Source organism: Diorhabda sublineata, chromosome 1 (assembly GCF_026230105.1).
Source record: "Diorhabda sublineata isolate icDioSubl1.1 chromosome 1, icDioSubl1.1, whole genome shotgun sequence".
In the NCBI taxonomy this organism is placed as follows: domain Eukaryota; kingdom Metazoa; phylum Arthropoda; class Insecta; order Coleoptera; family Chrysomelidae; genus Diorhabda; species Diorhabda sublineata.
The window spans coordinates 7,503,122-7,521,363 of NC_079474.1; the positions used below are offsets into that span (position 1 = coordinate 7,503,122).

The 18,242-nt window shown below is 32.1% G+C and overlaps 2 protein-coding genes across 2 annotated transcripts in view; both read left to right on the forward strand.

The window, feature by feature from the left end:
* The window catches only part of LOC130442556 (dihydropyrimidine dehydrogenase [NADP(+)]), a 32,427-nt gene extending 27,815 nt beyond the window's left edge, over positions 1-4,612 (forward strand). The window contains exon 17 of the mRNA XM_056776768.1: positions 4,461-4,612. Coding sequence (XP_056632746.1) covers positions 4,461-4,545 — 85 coding nt within the window. The 3' untranslated portion in view covers positions 4,546-4,612. The remainder of the gene's footprint in view (positions 1-4,460) is intronic.
* A 1,980-nt stretch (positions 4,613-6,592) lies between these two features.
* LOC130442596 (uncharacterized) lies at positions 6,593-17,346 on the forward strand. Its single transcript, XM_056776868.1, has 5 exons — positions 6,593-6,724; positions 8,334-9,291; positions 12,665-12,877; positions 15,427-15,613; positions 17,174-17,346. The coding sequence occupies exons 2-5, from the start codon at positions 8,356-8,358 to the stop codon at positions 17,332-17,334; spliced, it is 1,497 nt and encodes a 498-aa protein (XP_056632846.1). The 5' UTR covers positions 6,593-6,724; positions 8,334-8,355; the 3' UTR covers positions 17,335-17,346.
* Positions 17,347-18,242: the final 896 nt, after the last annotated feature.

Consider the following 18,242-nt stretch of genomic DNA (forward strand, 5'->3'; position numbering starts at 1 on the left):
TCAGCATAAGTTTTAAATAAAAAATAATAGAGATTTTGCTCTCGAAAATGATGACTATCTCATTTATTATAAAAGAGATAGATAAAAACGCGAATTTTAATTAAAAAAAAACAAAATCAGGCAGTAGAGAATGAATTATTTATTTATTTCAATATATACTATCTATAAATAAAAGAAAAGGTCAGCAGAAGGATTGAGGGTGGATTCCTTGTCAGCTGAGCATTTTATTGAATTGACCTTCAATGGCCAATCTGCCGCTGTTACGCCCTGCTAACGACCTTACCACCGAGCAACAACTTGCTGATTGGTTTTTCTGTATATTATTTGATATAAAAAGTAATTTATATTAGTTTCAAGCGGCCTGAAATAAATCTAATATAATTACTTTTAAATAAGTTCTATCATGCCAGCTGACGTGGAATCCACCATTATCTATTGCTGACTATTGTAGTAATTTTTTGTATTATATAAGCAGTCCCATTCAATACAACTATGAATCAAGCGACCTGAAATAGTTGTCATTTGCAACGCTGCCTCCTGAACTATTATACTGAGAAGATAATGGTCGCATTCAGCGGACGAGATCGTTGTGCAATTGTTGTACAACTTAAGCGGAATAGTTCGTTGACACATACGCTACAAACTCAATACGTACGAACGCCATGTTTCGGAACGCTTTCAATTTGTGCTAGGTAGCGGAGATGAAACGTGATAGAAGTGATCAAAAACTGAGACAGAACGAGACCAGAAGTTTGTTAAATCAACCGTGTTCTGTGATCAAACGTTAAGTTGTAGCCTTCTTAAAAGAAAAATGATTTAATTCGGTCATGAGGAATTGAGGAAAACGATTGATTTATTCGCATAATTTAGTTTTTAATTATAACGTCCATTTGTATATACATATAAAAGTGAGTGAATGCTGTATACACATCGTAATTCTTTAATAAAATTAGGAAATGTAGATACCACTAAATAAAAAACACTCGTTTAATTAAAACAATTTGAATACACTAAACAAAAATCAATACATTTGTCAAAACCTAACAATTTACATAGGTAAATCAAAAACGGCTTACCAGCGAACGTTCAATACATTCCAGATCACTACTGCTATCGCTACGTCCGCTGAATAAGACCAATATATCCAAAGCTACCATTATACTAGGATGCTAGCATCCCACTTTGAATCGAATTTATGTTGGGATGCTAGCATCCTGGACTGCTATTTTATTTTAAATTTCTGCCAGTCGTCAATATGGCCCCAGCAAATGAAGAGATGTTGTTGCTGATGTTACTAATTAAGAAAAGAAGGAGTCGTGCAAAAAGGAAGTTTAGTGTAGACCCCTTTTTAGCTGTCCGTCGTGTTGAAAGCCTGGATTTTACATTGTTTGATGAACTGTGCAATAGTAAAACAAGATTTTTTAATTACTTTAGAATGTCACTTCCTTCTTTCAAAGAGCTTCTAGGCTACATCCAAAGCGACATCTCTAAGCAAGATACAAGATTACTCAGACCAATTTCACCCGAAGAGAAACTAGTCATAACTCTGATCAAACTGCGTGCGCGCAAATATGTAAAATAGTGCGCCTGCTCGGATGCTAGCAGCCTAGATGTTGTGCATCTCGGGATGAAAAAAGCGATCGGCTGCTCGCATTTCAGCATCCCAGCCGGGATGCACAAAATCGAGCCTCCGGGTGGCTATTTTTGCATCAGATGCTGGCATCCCTAGTCTAATCGCTCCCATTTGATTTAATACCATCGTTGCTGTCGGTGTTCCGCGCAAGCGTGTTTAATACCTACATACGTCAGCAACACACAAAGAACATTAAAGCATTTTCATCGGTTGTTTCCAATTGTTTTGAATGTCTTTGCCTATCAAGAGTCTCGTCGATTACCAAGTACGGTTTGTTATTCGTCTTACTGCGCTATATTCGACGTGAGATAGAATACTAGAGAATGATAAAGTGATGAAATGTCTTTGGAATGGAGACAATCGACATCGTCCAGAAAAACCAAGATCAAACAAACACAAAATAATGTTTTGGAATAAAAAAAAGCTATTGCTGGTGGAGTGACATACTTAACAAACCAACATTGTAACACCCATCGAGACAGGGGTAATCTAACTCCATATCTGATGAGATCATTCGGTGAGGAATAGCTTTATTATCTTCTCCACAGTCACGATCAAGTACCTAGTCACTACCATATATTTCTTCACCTAGGCGGTGAGTCCACGACCAAGATGTCAAAACAGTTATGCTAGAGTAGTTATCAAGATTGGTACCAGATTTTTTTAAAGATAGAATTCAAAAGCTTATTGGACAATATTGAAAGAGTGTTGCAATAGATCTTTATATCTCATTCTATTAAAATATTGTATTAACCAAGTTATTTAGCGTTACAAATTATCAAACTAGTTATTGAGTGTTTGAGTATTGAGTATTGTTGTATCAGCAAGGGCGTAGCTACCGCCGTATCAGCCGTATCAATGATACGCCCCCCCCGGGTTACAGAGGCCCCTAACGTGTGTAAAAAAAATTTCTGTAGTTTTCGATACATCTCTATAACAGAAAATTATGATAATGTACCTAAAGAATTAAAAATCTGTGAGTCCTTTTTGGGGTTTATAGCAGTATCCGATTCCAGTGCAGAAGGACTTAAAACTCAAATTTTAAATACTATTAAAGAATATGGGATTGATTTGTCTAAATGTAGAGGACATGGGTATGATGATGTAAATGTTATGTGTGGGAGGATTATAAACCCTTATATAATAGCATGCTCCGAATGCCGATTATGTTCATTGTGCTGCACACGCATTAAATTTAATTTTAAACGATGCTGCGAAACATGTTATTGAAGTGTCGACTTTTATCGATAATTTAAAAAAAATATATACTTTTTTTAGCAATAGTATAAAACGCTGGGCAATGTTAAATAACGATTCATCTGCAAAATATAAAATTACCCTTAAAAAGGTATGCCCCACTAGATGGTCTTCAAAGAACGATGCTTTATTTGCGATAAAAAAAATATTTATTAATCATGAAAACTTTGTACCAACTAAATTTAATTTATACTAAACACGATGAACGTGAAGAATGTAAAAATATAATTAACGTTGTTAGTTATGATTTCTTAGTGCTTGTCACATTTTTTTCTTTACTATTTGAAATTATTAATCCTGTTTCTAAAGCTCTACAGCATGAAAATAAAGACTTACAGAAAGCTAGTATTTTATTAAGTAATCTTTTGAATAGACTGAGCGAAATAAGAAATCAAAATTCAATCAATAGTTTGCTAAATGAATACAAGACGAAAGATAACGAAGCATTTTTTTGATGAGTTATCACAATATGAGGGAATTTCAGACCCGGAATCATATTTCAATGTCAATGTATACTATTGCTGTTTAGATATATTAATTTCTCAAAATAAATAAACATTTTAGATCCTTTATAACCTGAGTAATATGTTCGAAGTATTACAAGGGGAGAAACTCCTATCTTCTTCAAACGAAGTGATAAAAAATGCTTCCGGAAAACTTTCGGCTAAATACAGTGAAAACATCTCAGTTAATCTTTATGAACAATTAATTTCTCTGAAAACATGCTTAAAATAACAGCATGCTTTCAGTTACGACTGCAACAGCTGAAAGAAGTTTTTCAAAATTAAAACTGATAAAAAATTACCTAAGGACTTCAATGGGGCAGGAACGGCTATCACACTTGTCACTATTGTCTATAGAGGCAGCAATGTTAGAAAAACTGAAATCTTCTTCAGCTATAGATGATTTAATAAATCAATTTGCCAAAAAAGGCAAGAAAAGTGTACATTTAATTTGAATTGCCTGGCTAGCTCAATTTCTAGGACGAAGCGATAACTTATAATCAATAAATATTTATTTTAATTAATTGCAAGCATTGTTGTTTCTTTTGTGAGAAAATTTTACCCTTCATTTGGGCCACCCAACTAATTTTGATACAGGGCCCTTCCAAAGCACACTACGCCACTGTGTTTCAGCAATATTTTATTATAACGATAGAATTGTTGTCATTATCAATCAGTAGCGGAACGCGGTTTGATAGAGATTTCAATAAAAGTCGTGCTGTTTGATTACTTCTTCCAGAATTACGAAATATTGAAAAGCTTTCGTGAATAAAGACAAGTGCCTTGCCAATATTGGTAGAAATGGTCTAGAATAGTAGATTGAAGTAAGAACTTTCAAGGAAAACTGAAATTACTGAACAATTGGTTTCATTTTATTTTTGAACCTAAGAAACCTGCTTTTTATATATGAAAATTATATGTATGTCTAGATCGACGAAAATTTTCAGTTTGTAATTATTATCTATAGTACGTCAAGTAATTTATACTAATAACGGGATGTGGAAAGTAACTTGCATGAAATCATTTCTAATATTTTTTCATTGTTTTTAATTGGAACATTTTTTTAGGATGGTACCCAAAAAAATTCCTCACGTTATCAAGAGAGGAAAAATAAATGCCCCAGTAAAACTGGTACATGCTTTAGACTCTTGAACATCGGTGTATTAATAAGCATTGTACAATTTGTTGCTTGGAATTGAAACAATAAAAAAAGAAGAAAGAATTTGTTTCTCTTTTAACAATTTCCTTTTAAACCCAAATATATTCCGTAGTCTTATTGTGTAACTAAAAGTAGCCGGATAGTATGAATTAAGCTTGGTTTTGGGTATGAGCTCTTGTCTTGCAATGTAATAAGTGATTGTTGTCTTGATCTTGCAGTGTCCTGTCTTGGTCTTGCACTAAGAGTCTTGCATTTTTTTAGTATTTACATTAGAGGCAATTACCAATTTTAACAATCACCTAATTTATTTCAAGTAAAACTTCTGTATAACATTCCGCGTTAAAAAATCACTTGATTCTGTTTTTGAATAGGATAATGAAATATTTTGTATAACCACAGTTTGTTGTCACCAGATCTAGTTTATTGATGATTGAATAAAGGTGCACTCCATATTTTTATACATGTGCTCATAAGTATATTGCAATGTACATAATTATTGTTTATTAAAGAAAAACTGCACAACGTTTTGTCAACAATTTAATGTACACACATGTGATAATTTTCTCTCGGTCATACAAACAAAATTTTTCCTAACATAACCTAATCTAACCACGTATTTCCATCTACTGATATTTTGTTCCTATATTCAGATTTATAATGACAAAAAAACACAAATTCCTCCATTTCCAAAGTAGATTACTCGTAAAGGAAAATATTGGAGAGTTTTTTTGGGCCATAAAAAAATCCAAATATAGGCAAAAAATATCAGTAGCTAATAATAAGGTTAAGTTAGAAATTTTTTCTCATTCCCTTTCTTTACGAGAGGCCAAAAATCCTTGATAGTTGTCGACGATTGTAATGGATGAATGACATAAATATAAATATAATATTAATCCATATATATATATATATATATATATATATATATATATAATTGTAACGAATTCTTTTCTAGCTATATTATGCGCGGTTTCTTATTGGGAACGTGGCAATGAAACACCAAAATGGACTAACTTTAATATATTTTCCGAGCTTTCGAATACTTTTGTATTCTTCGTCTGGGAAATAATTGATTAAGATTTTCGGTGGTCTGAATTGTATTAATTCTTGTAAAAATTTTCAAATTCATAGGATCCAAAGTTCAATATTCAAATTGACGTTGATAGAAATATTTCTATTTCTAGAAATTTCATGTCAAAAAGCAAATAAAATTGTGAAAAAACTAGTATAGGCCTTGTTCTGCTCGGCCTTATAATATATGAGGGTTGTTTGAAAATTTGCCGACCGAAAAAACAAGACATGTTTTGCTATATGTTTTAGCTCCTGACACAATCTCTTTTCAAATTTAAATACTTATTAGCAATGCTGTAATATTTGTGACCATTCGAAATAATAGTTGCCGCATTTTTTCTCAAAATAAAAGAAGAAACAGAAAAGAAAATAGTTGGCAATTCAAAGTGCAATTCGGGTATTTTATTCATTGCAATATATTGCTTGATTAGAAAGCACTTTTTTTCGCTCAATTTTATTGCAATTTCTCCCTTCATATTAGCAAATAATGATGAATTATACTCTCCTATTATTGTTTAACATTTTTGAAGATAGCCGATGAAAAATATCCCATGATAATCCCAAAACCGGTTTTGTTTTGGTCATGTAGTCAAAGATGATCACAGTGAAACGCAAATTCCTGTCGTCCAGACGAGGAGAGAAAAATTGAAACTTCAATTTAAATCGTACGAGTATATAATATACAAACCGCTAAATGGAGATAAAATTATAAAATTTTGACTTCTTTTCTTTTAATTAAAATTTACATAGTTCAAATTAATATGATTTTAATTAGTGAACCACTTCAGAAGTGTTGAATTGTGTTTCTAAAAATACCCAAGCCTATAATGAAGTTGGTGTGGTTGTGTAAGAATGGTAAGACCAGCTGAAAAGCACGCATTATGGGTGAGTATATAGAACTTGATTGTTTTCTTAATCAGTTAACCTCTTGGGGCACTTTTTAAAATTTTTATAAGTTCATATAAATTTACATACTTCAAGGTGGTTAGCAATTATTATCATATAAATTACGCATGCTTTTGTATGTTTAAAAATTAGATATTTGTTATTCGATAAAACTATAGTTTTGTGTCTGAAAGTTTTTGTTTCCTTCTTACTTAGGTACACAATCTCTTTTTTTATTAACTTTTTAATGATAATTTTTTATTCCATCAATATTTTTATCACTGATTATTTCCTTCGAAAAATTTAAGCCAACCAAAAAGCTGTAATATTTTATGTTTACCTAGCAACGATCAAATTTCAGCGATAATACTGCACTAGTGCAAATTATCGATAATTTGCACTAGTGCCAAATTTTCGTCTAGGATTAATAAACATCATTTGGTTTTAATTTTATATTTTAAGAAAAGGAACAATTATTGTTTATTTTAAATTAAATTTTTCTCAGGAAATAGTCTGCCAAAATGCCCTCTCGTGCATGTTAAACTGTCTCATAATTTCCTCTCGTGCGCACTCGGGACATTAATATTGATAATTCACCGTTGTTTCAGTAGATTTATTTATATTTATACGATAAAAATTGCGTGATTATAATATTGACCATTTTTTGATATATTTGGATATATTTGACGAGGTGTGAAATGTATCCGTTGAAAAAAGTTTTCAGTTTTCAATCAAAAAGTTTTACATAATATAAATTCATGACTAAGACTGTTCTTTTCTTGACAGAAGTCTTCAAATTCGTTAACACGATAATTTTTAACTCCTTCTACATTAAAAAGCCATTCAAAATATTAGGACGATAGGTCCTCCGTGTAAGCTTATTCTAGACCAAAATATTTTGTTACAAGGTTCTTGTCAATATTGTTTTGTATTTCTTTTGGTGTAACGATGAGAGATTTTCGGAAACTATGAGTCGGCTTCAGGAAAATCACCTATCAGCTGATAGCAGATCTTAACCGAGAATGAGATTTAGATCACAGTTTTCGAACGTCACGTTCAATTTTCGGTGAAAATTTCAAATTAAAAACATCATCTACAAGAACTTTTGATTTTTGACTTGAAAGGATCATATCATATGACTACGATACGATTAATTCGATCACATGATCCGGGTTACTTTCCGAACATTCAGATCATGATTGGGTTTACCTGATCATACTCATAGTTGCCGAAAAATCCTGTAGTGTAGCGTTTCTTAAACAGTAGAGCGTACATCAGCATAAAAAAGCGATAATTATTACTTATAGTTATTTATGCAGCAGTTATTGCACTCAACCTGATTTCACCCAACGATCAAGGCCACCTAGAGAGGGGGACAAAGTTGGCAGGACGAGGAGGGCCTCACAAGAGGTCTCAATTGTTTTATTTATACATTTCCTCAGGCCACATTGAATTACAGCTACTCATAAAAAATATGAAAAATTTTAAACCACTTTAAAATCAACACAGAATACAGCACGCAACAGTTAATAGTCGTGAAATTGAGGGTTCAGAGGATTCACTTTCGGCAGAGACTGTACAAGCTGTCTTGATAGTTGTACAGATGTTGATGCGGAGTACCCCAATGCGCTTAGATCTTCGTGAATTCATTTGTTTACTGAATTTAACTGAAGCTCTTATATTATACAAACCTTGACAGAACCTTTTTGTATTAATAGATTTTTCTGGTTCATTAATCGTATCTTTGAACATTGCAGTTATTGTTTCCCAAGTTTGAAGACATTTTCACATATGACGACATTGATTATTCTCTAATTTGTTTCAGGTGCAGACATTTGAATCAGAAAATGTTTTTTTGGTATTTTCTGATATCATTACCTCTACTACCAATTTATTTAATGTTTCTGATATGTTTGGTGATTTACAAAAGTATAATAATTGCAATATTGAAAATGAGGTATGGTACAAACCTAATTACTGTTGATAGCATCGACTCTTTCTTTACACTGGGCACGTTTCAAGATAATTTCTCTCATATTTTAACTACCTTGAGAACTGATGTGAAGGAAGAAAATTTGATGGAAAAATTAATTGACGCTTTGGATGGAACATTTATAAAAAATGCTGATCAACTCAAAAAACTTCATAGTTCATTAAAAAACTTTATGGGTTTTCCATTTTTGTTGAAAAGAAAATTGGAAGCCGCTGATTTTGTGACTCTTATAGATGTAGATAGAGATGGTTATGAATCTTTGAACCATTTAATACATGAATATTGCACGAATCCACTACATACAAATAAGAAATTACTCATTGATTCAACCATTCTGAAATGTAGTAATGAATGGAAAATTAAAAATAACTTTAGAATAGATCAAATACCTGCGCTATTTAAAGTTCATCATGTTGTGGGAGATGGTTTATCAATAATGAATTTAATAGTCCAATCATTCGGAGATGATAAATACGTTATAGATAAGATCATTGCAGAATTTAATAATAGGCAAAAGCCCCGAAATGCCTGGAAAAGATTATTAGAAGATATTGTGTCATTTTTCCTTCTACCGGGTTTCATGGTTTGTGAAGTAATTAAAAGGAGTTTGAACAGTAAGGTTTTCGTTGGTGGTGTGGGTTCTGGTGAACAATATTTCGCTAAGACAGTTGGGGATGATAACATGTCGGTACAGAAAATTAAAGGTTTGAAAAATAAAATTGGAGACTGCGGATTTACAGAAATTTTAATTACAGCGATTTCAGCTAGTTTATGTGATTATTTTAGAAAAGTAAGTTCATATTTTGTCATACTTCCGAAAATATCACATTAACTTTTAGTATGATTTAAAGATGGGGCAGGGGAGAAGGGGATATAACGGGGACTTTAAGGGAATTAATCAATATAGGAATTAAAATTTTATATTCATTTATTAACGTTAATCATAACTCTTGGTATCACATTAAATCTGCATTTAGCATATAGTTTTGTGATGTTTAAAAGAAACGTTTTTATTTTAATTTTACGAAACCCTCAAACAAATTCATCGTATTCCTGGGGAGAGGTGGTGCGAGGTATATATTTGATTTGCTTCACAATACGAGCAAACGCGAATTTCCTCACTTTTGACGTCGTCAATCGCAGCACAAGCTGAATGAGCCCAACGTCCGTACAGCTGGGAGGCCACCTAACCAACCGATGATTCCAAACAAGTGTGTACACCAGAGATTCTTGGGAGTTTTTCCTCACCTTTGGATTATAACACTTCTCCGTTCACTTCACAAGCTCTCGTTTCTATAACTTATTTTTATAAGGGGCTGAAGTTAACAACAGTTTTTTCTACTATCTACATCAAAAATGATATGAATGGTTGCTCTTCGAGAAAAAGCGGCTGAGTTTCAGCCTCATGATTTGTTAGCGATATATCTATTGTTGTTGTTACAAAATTTGAATCTATTGAAGAAAGTGACCCTTACTCTTTCTGCAATAATTATGCTTTGTGTTTTCGACACACATGATATGCCAGTCTCATCACAATTATATATTGTATCTGGTTACAGATTATATTTGTCATACACTTCTCCGAGCAAAGAATAGAATATATTAACACCAGCAAAAATCCTTTCAACCAATCTAGACCAGCCATTTTTTTCAGCTAGCTGATGCACTAGCTTGCGTAGGTTGACAGTGGTTAATCCAAACAAACGTTTCTCCATTTCTATAATATAATTCACGAGCTCTTCTTCTTTTTCATCGAAAAATAGATTTGAGGGTACTTGGAGTTGGTTTAAGTGACATTTCGCCCCTCCTTATATTGAAAAGTTCCAGCAAGGTCTGTGGAATACCATATTATTGAGCTGCCTTTCTATAGCCCGTTGTTTCACTTGAAATGGCATCAATTGCCTGTTTCATGCTTTCTGTAGTTCAAGTGCCTTCCCAACTTTTCTCCTTATACGTACGCACCATTTTTTATACCAAAAAAAATTAATTATTTCATCAAATGAACGCTCATTCATTCCTTTAGACAACTTATATAACAAGAGCACCAAAGGGGCAGAAATTATGGTGCATAATGGGATATACTACTATGACCCGTAGCCTAGTCCCCGTTATTCTCCATTGTCACTAAAAACAAATGCAGACAGTCTAGTCGGTGACTGCTGTCTGAATGAAGATCGATTAGGAATGACTGCCTAATATAGTAAACAAAATACGGGTAATTTTTGAGTTTTTAGTATGTGTAGGTGGCTCCATTGTGTCTCTTGTTTCCATTATGCCCCCGTTCCCCTATTTTTAGATTAAAACATAATACAACATAGCAGTAATCGAGTATAATGAGGGAGTATGTAATTTGGAATATATTTAAGTTCACACGTGGCGCACGTTTCGATAACTAAGTTATTATCAGACACTGAAGGTTGAGTAAAATCTATTAACTTGGCCTACCTATTTATACTAAATTTTTACATCAATAAAGCCCCTTCCGCGAAAAACATTTCCAGCGGGAAAACATATTCGCCGAGAAATTTCACGTTCATTCCTTAAATGAAAAACTAGAATCTTTATCTTTATTTGGACTTTTATTATTCATTATGGGTCGGTCCATCTATTGTTTGAATGAGTTATGTGCTCTTTAAACCTGATAATAACGGAACTATTAGTCTGCCCAATATATCTTCTGTTACAAAAATTACAATCGACTTCTTAAATATCACTCTTCTTTAAATATGGTCATCTACCCAACAATTATTTCAATGTATGGTTGGATTTCTAAACAACCCCACTTAGTGAAAAAATTATTTCCAGTGCTTTTTTCTCTTATTATAACCGTTAAATACAGCAGCATTTTCAAAGTCCTTTACTTACTGTATATTCCAATGTTTAATAAAAAATGTGTTAAACAATGTACCAGGAAATGGAGGCTGACTATTTTATGTAGGATGCAACAGAAAGAATCAAACGAGAAGTACCTGCACGTAGAGGTGTCAAATTCTAGCCTATTACTATTCTTAAAAGTGTATAAAAATGGTAACTGTCCGTTATTTTACATTTCATGTTCGTGGGGTAAATTAATAAACACTGCCTTTTACGTTCTTAATTTATTTACTCACTATACAATACACTTAACCTATAATAATTTACTTGAATAATTTCAGCGATTACTTTTAACAATTCGTTCTTTTTTTTCACTAAGACAATTTATTTAAAATTAAACTAACTGCGCTACATTATATACATATATACCTATCCCAAAAGAATTCTCTAGATTTAGAACAATAAATGAATAGATCTTCCTGGAAATTATTCAAAAGAAACAATGTAAATAAGCCGCTTGCTATAAAAAAATTGTTTACACTCATTCATTAACAAAACCCTGCATATGCGCCTTTACCAAATTTTAAAATTCCATTGTAGCTGGATAAGGCCGGTCTACGGACCCATTTCACAAACTTGTTCGAAACAATATGTTGACTGCATGCGTTGACTGTACCACACACCTAAAAAATTTTATTAGAGAACTAAGTACTGAAATCCAAATAAATGTAAGAATAAAATTTGCTATAAATCTGACTAGCTTAGGATCATAATAAAATGACGTTAGCTTAGCTTTTTCGAGGTCACAGGACTTATTTATCTAGGTTCCAAATGTCGGTTTTATGAATGATGTACTGCCATATAGGAAGAAGAATTCGAAAATAATTGTTCTCACTTATTAAACTATTTATATTGTAATCGGGAACTTGATTTTGTTAATCAGACCTAGAAACGGATCCATTTTTTGGTTATGTAAGCCTAAGTTGCCTGGAGAATATGGAGCACTTAACTGCAGAAGATATATAAACATTGGGTTGATAACTGAAATCAGTATAAGACACACAATCACACTTGACAATGTGGTGGAGCTCACGCGACAAAAAGAAAACTCATGCATAACAATAGAACAGTATATTCACTAGATCTTGAAGGAGAAAAAAAAAGAGAATAACATCATAGAATGACAACCAATATCAATTATTGGTAAAGCGGAAATGGAAAATGGATTCTACGACCTTGAAAAGGCTAAACTAACGTTTTTTCTATTATAATCCTAAACCGGGCAGGTACGAGAATATTTATACAGATTTCCATTAATATCGTTATTTTTTCCATACTTATAAATACAGAAAGGTGTTGAAATCCCCAAAACAGTAGCAGCATTCATAGTCGTAGTCCTAGAAATGCAGAGCTTAATAAAAAACGGCGTGCCGATTCTGACAAATCAATTCAAGTTTCTACCGGTTGAAATTCCTATCGAGATCGGAAGTGACTCGATGTTAAAGAGACTAAACGATACTAAAAAATATACAAGATCTCCCGATTTACCTGTTATGTTTATGGTGAGTATAAAATTGTAAGTTTTTTTTTCTCATTAATATAAACAGTATTCAATCCAAAATGGATGGGATAAAATTTTACACGCGGTATATCATAGTTTTGTGAGTTTTTTATTTATAAACTAACTATTGACTAACACTTACTTATGAACTTATGAACACACTTTACATCCAATTTATTCTGAAAACCCCGTTAAGCTCACAACTTTTAGAGCTCTTAAGTTGATTTTTATTTGGATTTTGTTTTATATTGACGTTTCGCTTCTGACTAGAAGCATTATCAAAAGACTTATAATTAAAAATAATTTAAAAATGTTATATAAATGCGATAAAATATAAAATAAAATTTTTCTAAAAATTATTTTCTCAAACATGTCAAAAAGAAATGTCATAATAGGACAGAGAAGAATAATATTATATAACAGTTTATCTACCTCAGAAGCGAAACGTCAAGATAAAATAAAATCCAATTAAAAACAATCTAAGAGCTCAAAATATATATTCGCACGAATAAATTTATATATACAGCAGAATTCAACACTAGAGACCTATTACCATTTTGAGAAAACTACGAACTTAATAGCACCTTCTCTTATTGAAGAGTCAGTTGTTCTATATAACTAAACTCTCAATGCCAGTCTATTATAGATTGTAGAATTCTGTCAGGAAATAATGAGTTCTATCAGAAATGCCTTTGTCATCTCTGGAACTCATTAAATTTATTTGCCACTTTTAATTCTGAGAGTAGCTGATTAAATAATTTTTTGGCATTGAAGATGATGTAATTTTTCACTAGATTAGAGGTGGATATTGTTAAGTAAATGGCCAAATTCTTTTTCTTCAAATGGTAACTATGAATGGGTCTCTCCGTTGAGTTGGGAAAGCGAACCAAACAAACGGATTCTAAAATGAAGAGTTACAACTTTGTATTTTTTAAAATAGAATTTGCAAAGTATTCAAAGTATTCGAAGAGGTGCAAACTATAAAACCCCCAGAAAGGCAAAGAATAGTGCAGATACGATTCGAGCTTCGAGTGTAAGTTTTTTTCGCCAAAGTCTCTACATTTACAGACCATTAAAGGGCACCGTCAATATATAGACCAAGAAACTTAATCTAATTTTAGGATCGTATCAAGTCATTGTTGAGTTACAGAGATTGCAAAACTCCTTTATAGGATCCCTTAATAGATCCCGTTCGCGTAAAATCAGGTCTTAATATAAATGAGATAATTGCCCATAGTAGAATTTAAAGCTGGTAATAAAGTGAATTTACCAATAATTCGTGAGTCTGTGAAAACATTAGTGAATACCAAAGAAAGAATTGGACCTGAAACAGAACCCTGATGTACACCACTGCTGACTAGCAAATTATTCGAAACTTTAACATTAGATCGTAACAGTTGTTTTCTACATTCAAGGTAATATACAAACCCTTTTTAAGGAACACCTCCATCAAGAACAGAAAACATAGCGCTAGTAGTACATTTATTTGGTAAGAAACCAAATTGTTGAGCTATCAAAATTTTTTGTTTGAAAAGAAAAGGTGATAAACAGGTTTTTTTAAATCAATTATCCTCGATAAGATTGGTTATAATGCAATAGTACGATAGTTACTAGTGTAATTGTTTTCACCGCCCTTGTACAGGTGACCAATTATTGCTGTTTTTAGACAGTTAGGGATAAGCCTCGTTGGCAAGGATTCTTTGATTAGAGAACATAAAACTTCAATCATCGATTCTGGAAAATTTAGAAATAACTTAGTTGATAACCTATCAATGACAAGGAAGTCTTGTTTTAAATGCTGAGTATAGTTTGCACTAGCTCAAATCTATCTAAAGAACTAAGGAAGAGACTGTAAGTTATTTTTAAAGAAGGAAAGAGGAAAAAAGGGCATCACGACTTGGAAATATTTTAGAGCTAATATTCCCATCAAATAATTGATAAGTTGGCTCGTCTGGGTCGAGTGTTTGATGATGATCATTGATAACTCACCAAGTTCTTTTCGGGGAATTCTTAGCTCTAGAGAACGCAGTTGTAATAGTTTTAATAGTTTTCCAATACAATATTTTGTAGTTATTGTTAAAATTGATCATGTCTGGTTGGTCTGTGATTTTTTTTAATATACAGGAGTGATCAAAAATGGAGGATGGAATCATAATTTTATGCCTGCAAAGGGATGAAGTTGAGACTATATTCTCACTTCTTGTTAAATATTAAAGGCTTCATATTTTTAAGTAGCAGATATTATAAAGCTCAACATTCCATTGGCCTCTATTTTTCCAATTTCTTCTATCTCTGGATATCCTTTAAATTACTGTTTGACTTATTATATAGATTCATTAGTTCTCTATTCCAACGCATTCTTCATTTCTTTTTGCCATTCATTCCATTTTCATATTAAATATTTCTCTTTCCTGCTAACATATTTAACTATTATTTACTAATTCTTTCATTATGATCAGTTTTGCGCGAGTACTTAAAGTTTCTATAGTCGATGATAAGTAAACGGAAATAGGCCGCAATACGAGGTAAATATGTTTTTTTTATTTTCAGATGCAACGTTTATTTATCAACCACATATTCGGACTGTTCCCCAGACCCATTAAGAAAATATTTTATAGAGCAAACTACACGAGTCTGACACTGAGTAATATACCAGGGATACATAGAATAACTTTCTTAAATGGAGTAGAATTAGATGAAGTTCATTTCTTTATAATTAATAGGAAAGAACTTGGTGGTAAGAAAAAAATAATTCTCGTTATATTTGTAACAAAATAAACAGAATTGTTGAATTGTCAGGCTTCTCAAACGATCAGTTTTTTGTTTGAAAATTGCAAAAGTGAGTCTTTGTGAAGATTTTTCTGAAAATATTTGTTTTTGAAAGATAATACGCCTAAGTTCTTCTAAATTATCATTTACGACCATCAAAACTCTGGGCAACTGATTTAAAACGTCACCATATAAGCGAACAATAATTGGGAGGGCCAAAAACTGGCTAACTGGCGATAGAAGAGACTATCCATATATAAAAAGACAGCATTTGCCTTATACTGACTGAAGAGTTATGGATCCGTAAGCTCTGCGCGTGTTGCATGCCTCGTTTGCTTGTACCGCATTCGAATGAACATATACATCATTTATAGTCGGATTTTCGATTAGGAAACATCATTCACCCATGTTTAATGAATAAATTTTGTGTTTACAATAGAATTGCGGCTACAGAATCGTTGATCGGCAATCCACGTCTGTGAACGAAAACATCAAAACATCTAAGGTCTTGGTGCTCGAAAGTCGTTGCATTTGTATCCGAGAGTGAGCAGAGGTTCTCAATATCCATTAAGAATCTATATATTTCGGTTGATTTTTTGGTATGAAGCGTAACAATATTAAACTCATATATAAACCTGAATCTTGTGCACACACAACTTCGAGTAGAGGTCCCAAAAGAGATGGCGCTGAGGACGCTACATCCATCAAATGCATGATTGCTTGTAACGAGACGTGAGTTTATTAACATGTCGTCTAAACAAAACCAAAAAAACCAAGTGGTAGTCGGTCCAAAATCGAAGTACTCATCGTTTTTCTGATTATCGTAGTGTAGTTCACTATAAATTTGTTCAGATGTTCGTTTTGAGATGTCTGTATGAAGAAATGTATAATATGTGATCAGACAATTCATGGATTTTTTACCACGATAATGCGCTGTCACGTTCTGGTAATTGAAAAACTCCTCAATTATCACTTGGCTATGATATTCTCCATGCGCGGCTCCCTGTGATTATTTCCTGAAAAACCCGCTTTGGGAATCGCGCCATCGAAGCTATAAAAGGTAATTCGTTTAAGGTATTTAAAACTTACAATAAGTGTATGGTATGCTGGTTTTAGTTCGAAATGAGCTCATTTTGAAGGTATTAATAAAGATTTGTGCTTAAATACGTGAAAATGTTTTTTTATCAGTCCGGATGAAATTTGATCACACGGTAACACATTCTGCAATAGCCACGTTTCATATCCATATTGGTCTAATAACCGTTTTTGTATACATTCATGATACAGTATGTTTAGTGTGAATATTACCAATGGTCCCAAAAAACCCAACTTAGTTAAGATCTATGTTCACTGTATTCACCATTTCTTAATATATCTTCCAAGATTAGAGCAACTTGTTATATGTGAGATGGTAAAGAAAACCAAACATCCTCTAGGTTATTATTTACTATACAAAAAGTGAAACATTGACATCATAAATTTGAGTGACATTATCTATAGAATATAATTAATTTTTTCTAATTTTCAGGCATAGGATTCAGTATATTAACTTACGCTGATAAATTACATCTTGCATTTAAAGCTCAAGATAATATGATTTCTTCTCAAGAAGACTGCCAAAAAATTGTCGACAATGTTTTCAATTATATAAATCAACTGAGTTTAGAAATATGTAATAAAGCTATATAAATATATCCTAAATTATTTTTCAATAATCACATAATTGAATCTAGTTTTATTATAGTATACTTTTTTCATTCCTTAAACTTGTAGGGTTGAATTAATTCGACCGAAACAGTCCAAACCCTGCAGAGAAGCCTTTGGTACACTGTTATAAAGTTATTTGGTAATCTTTCCAAAAAGCTTTTGTAATTTTAATTAAAGATTTATCATGAGGATACTCAGTAAATTTACTATGCAGTTTTGTAACTTTATCAATTAATTAAGTTGAGCTCAGTTTGAGAAACAAATTATGTTTTTCTAATCACTATACAATAAACTATCTGTTTTTGACAAGCTATTATGATATAATTGTGATTAATTCCAGTTTTTATTTTCACATAAAATCTTCTAAATCAGAAACTCACTAAATTTATTTGAAAATAAGGGGTTTAAGTGTTTTTGACTCAAGCATAAATGCAAACGCCATCTATCATATGTTTCCATCATATTTTTTTAATTATACAATAAAAATCGAAATCTAGAAAATTTTTATAATTTTCAAACATCGTTATTTAAAAATAGTGAGCAGTTACTTTCCAATTAATATCTATATTAAAAAATCGTACATTTACAGTCTCAGTAAATTTTTTCAATTGTCTAAGAAAATCACTTAAATTGTGTTATAATTTGAATTCACACACACTAATGAGTAATTTTAGGCATCATATGTTCCGTAAAACAATGGTAATTTTATAAAAAAAATTTAATTAATTTATTTTGCTGGTATCTTTTTGGCACTGTTTTTAATAGATCACGCGTGAATCGTATCTTGTGTCATTGTGAAATTCATTCAGTTTGATCTATAATTTAAGCATGAGTCGACTTACGAACGAACAACGCTGGCAAACTATTGAATTATACTATAGAAAATTCAT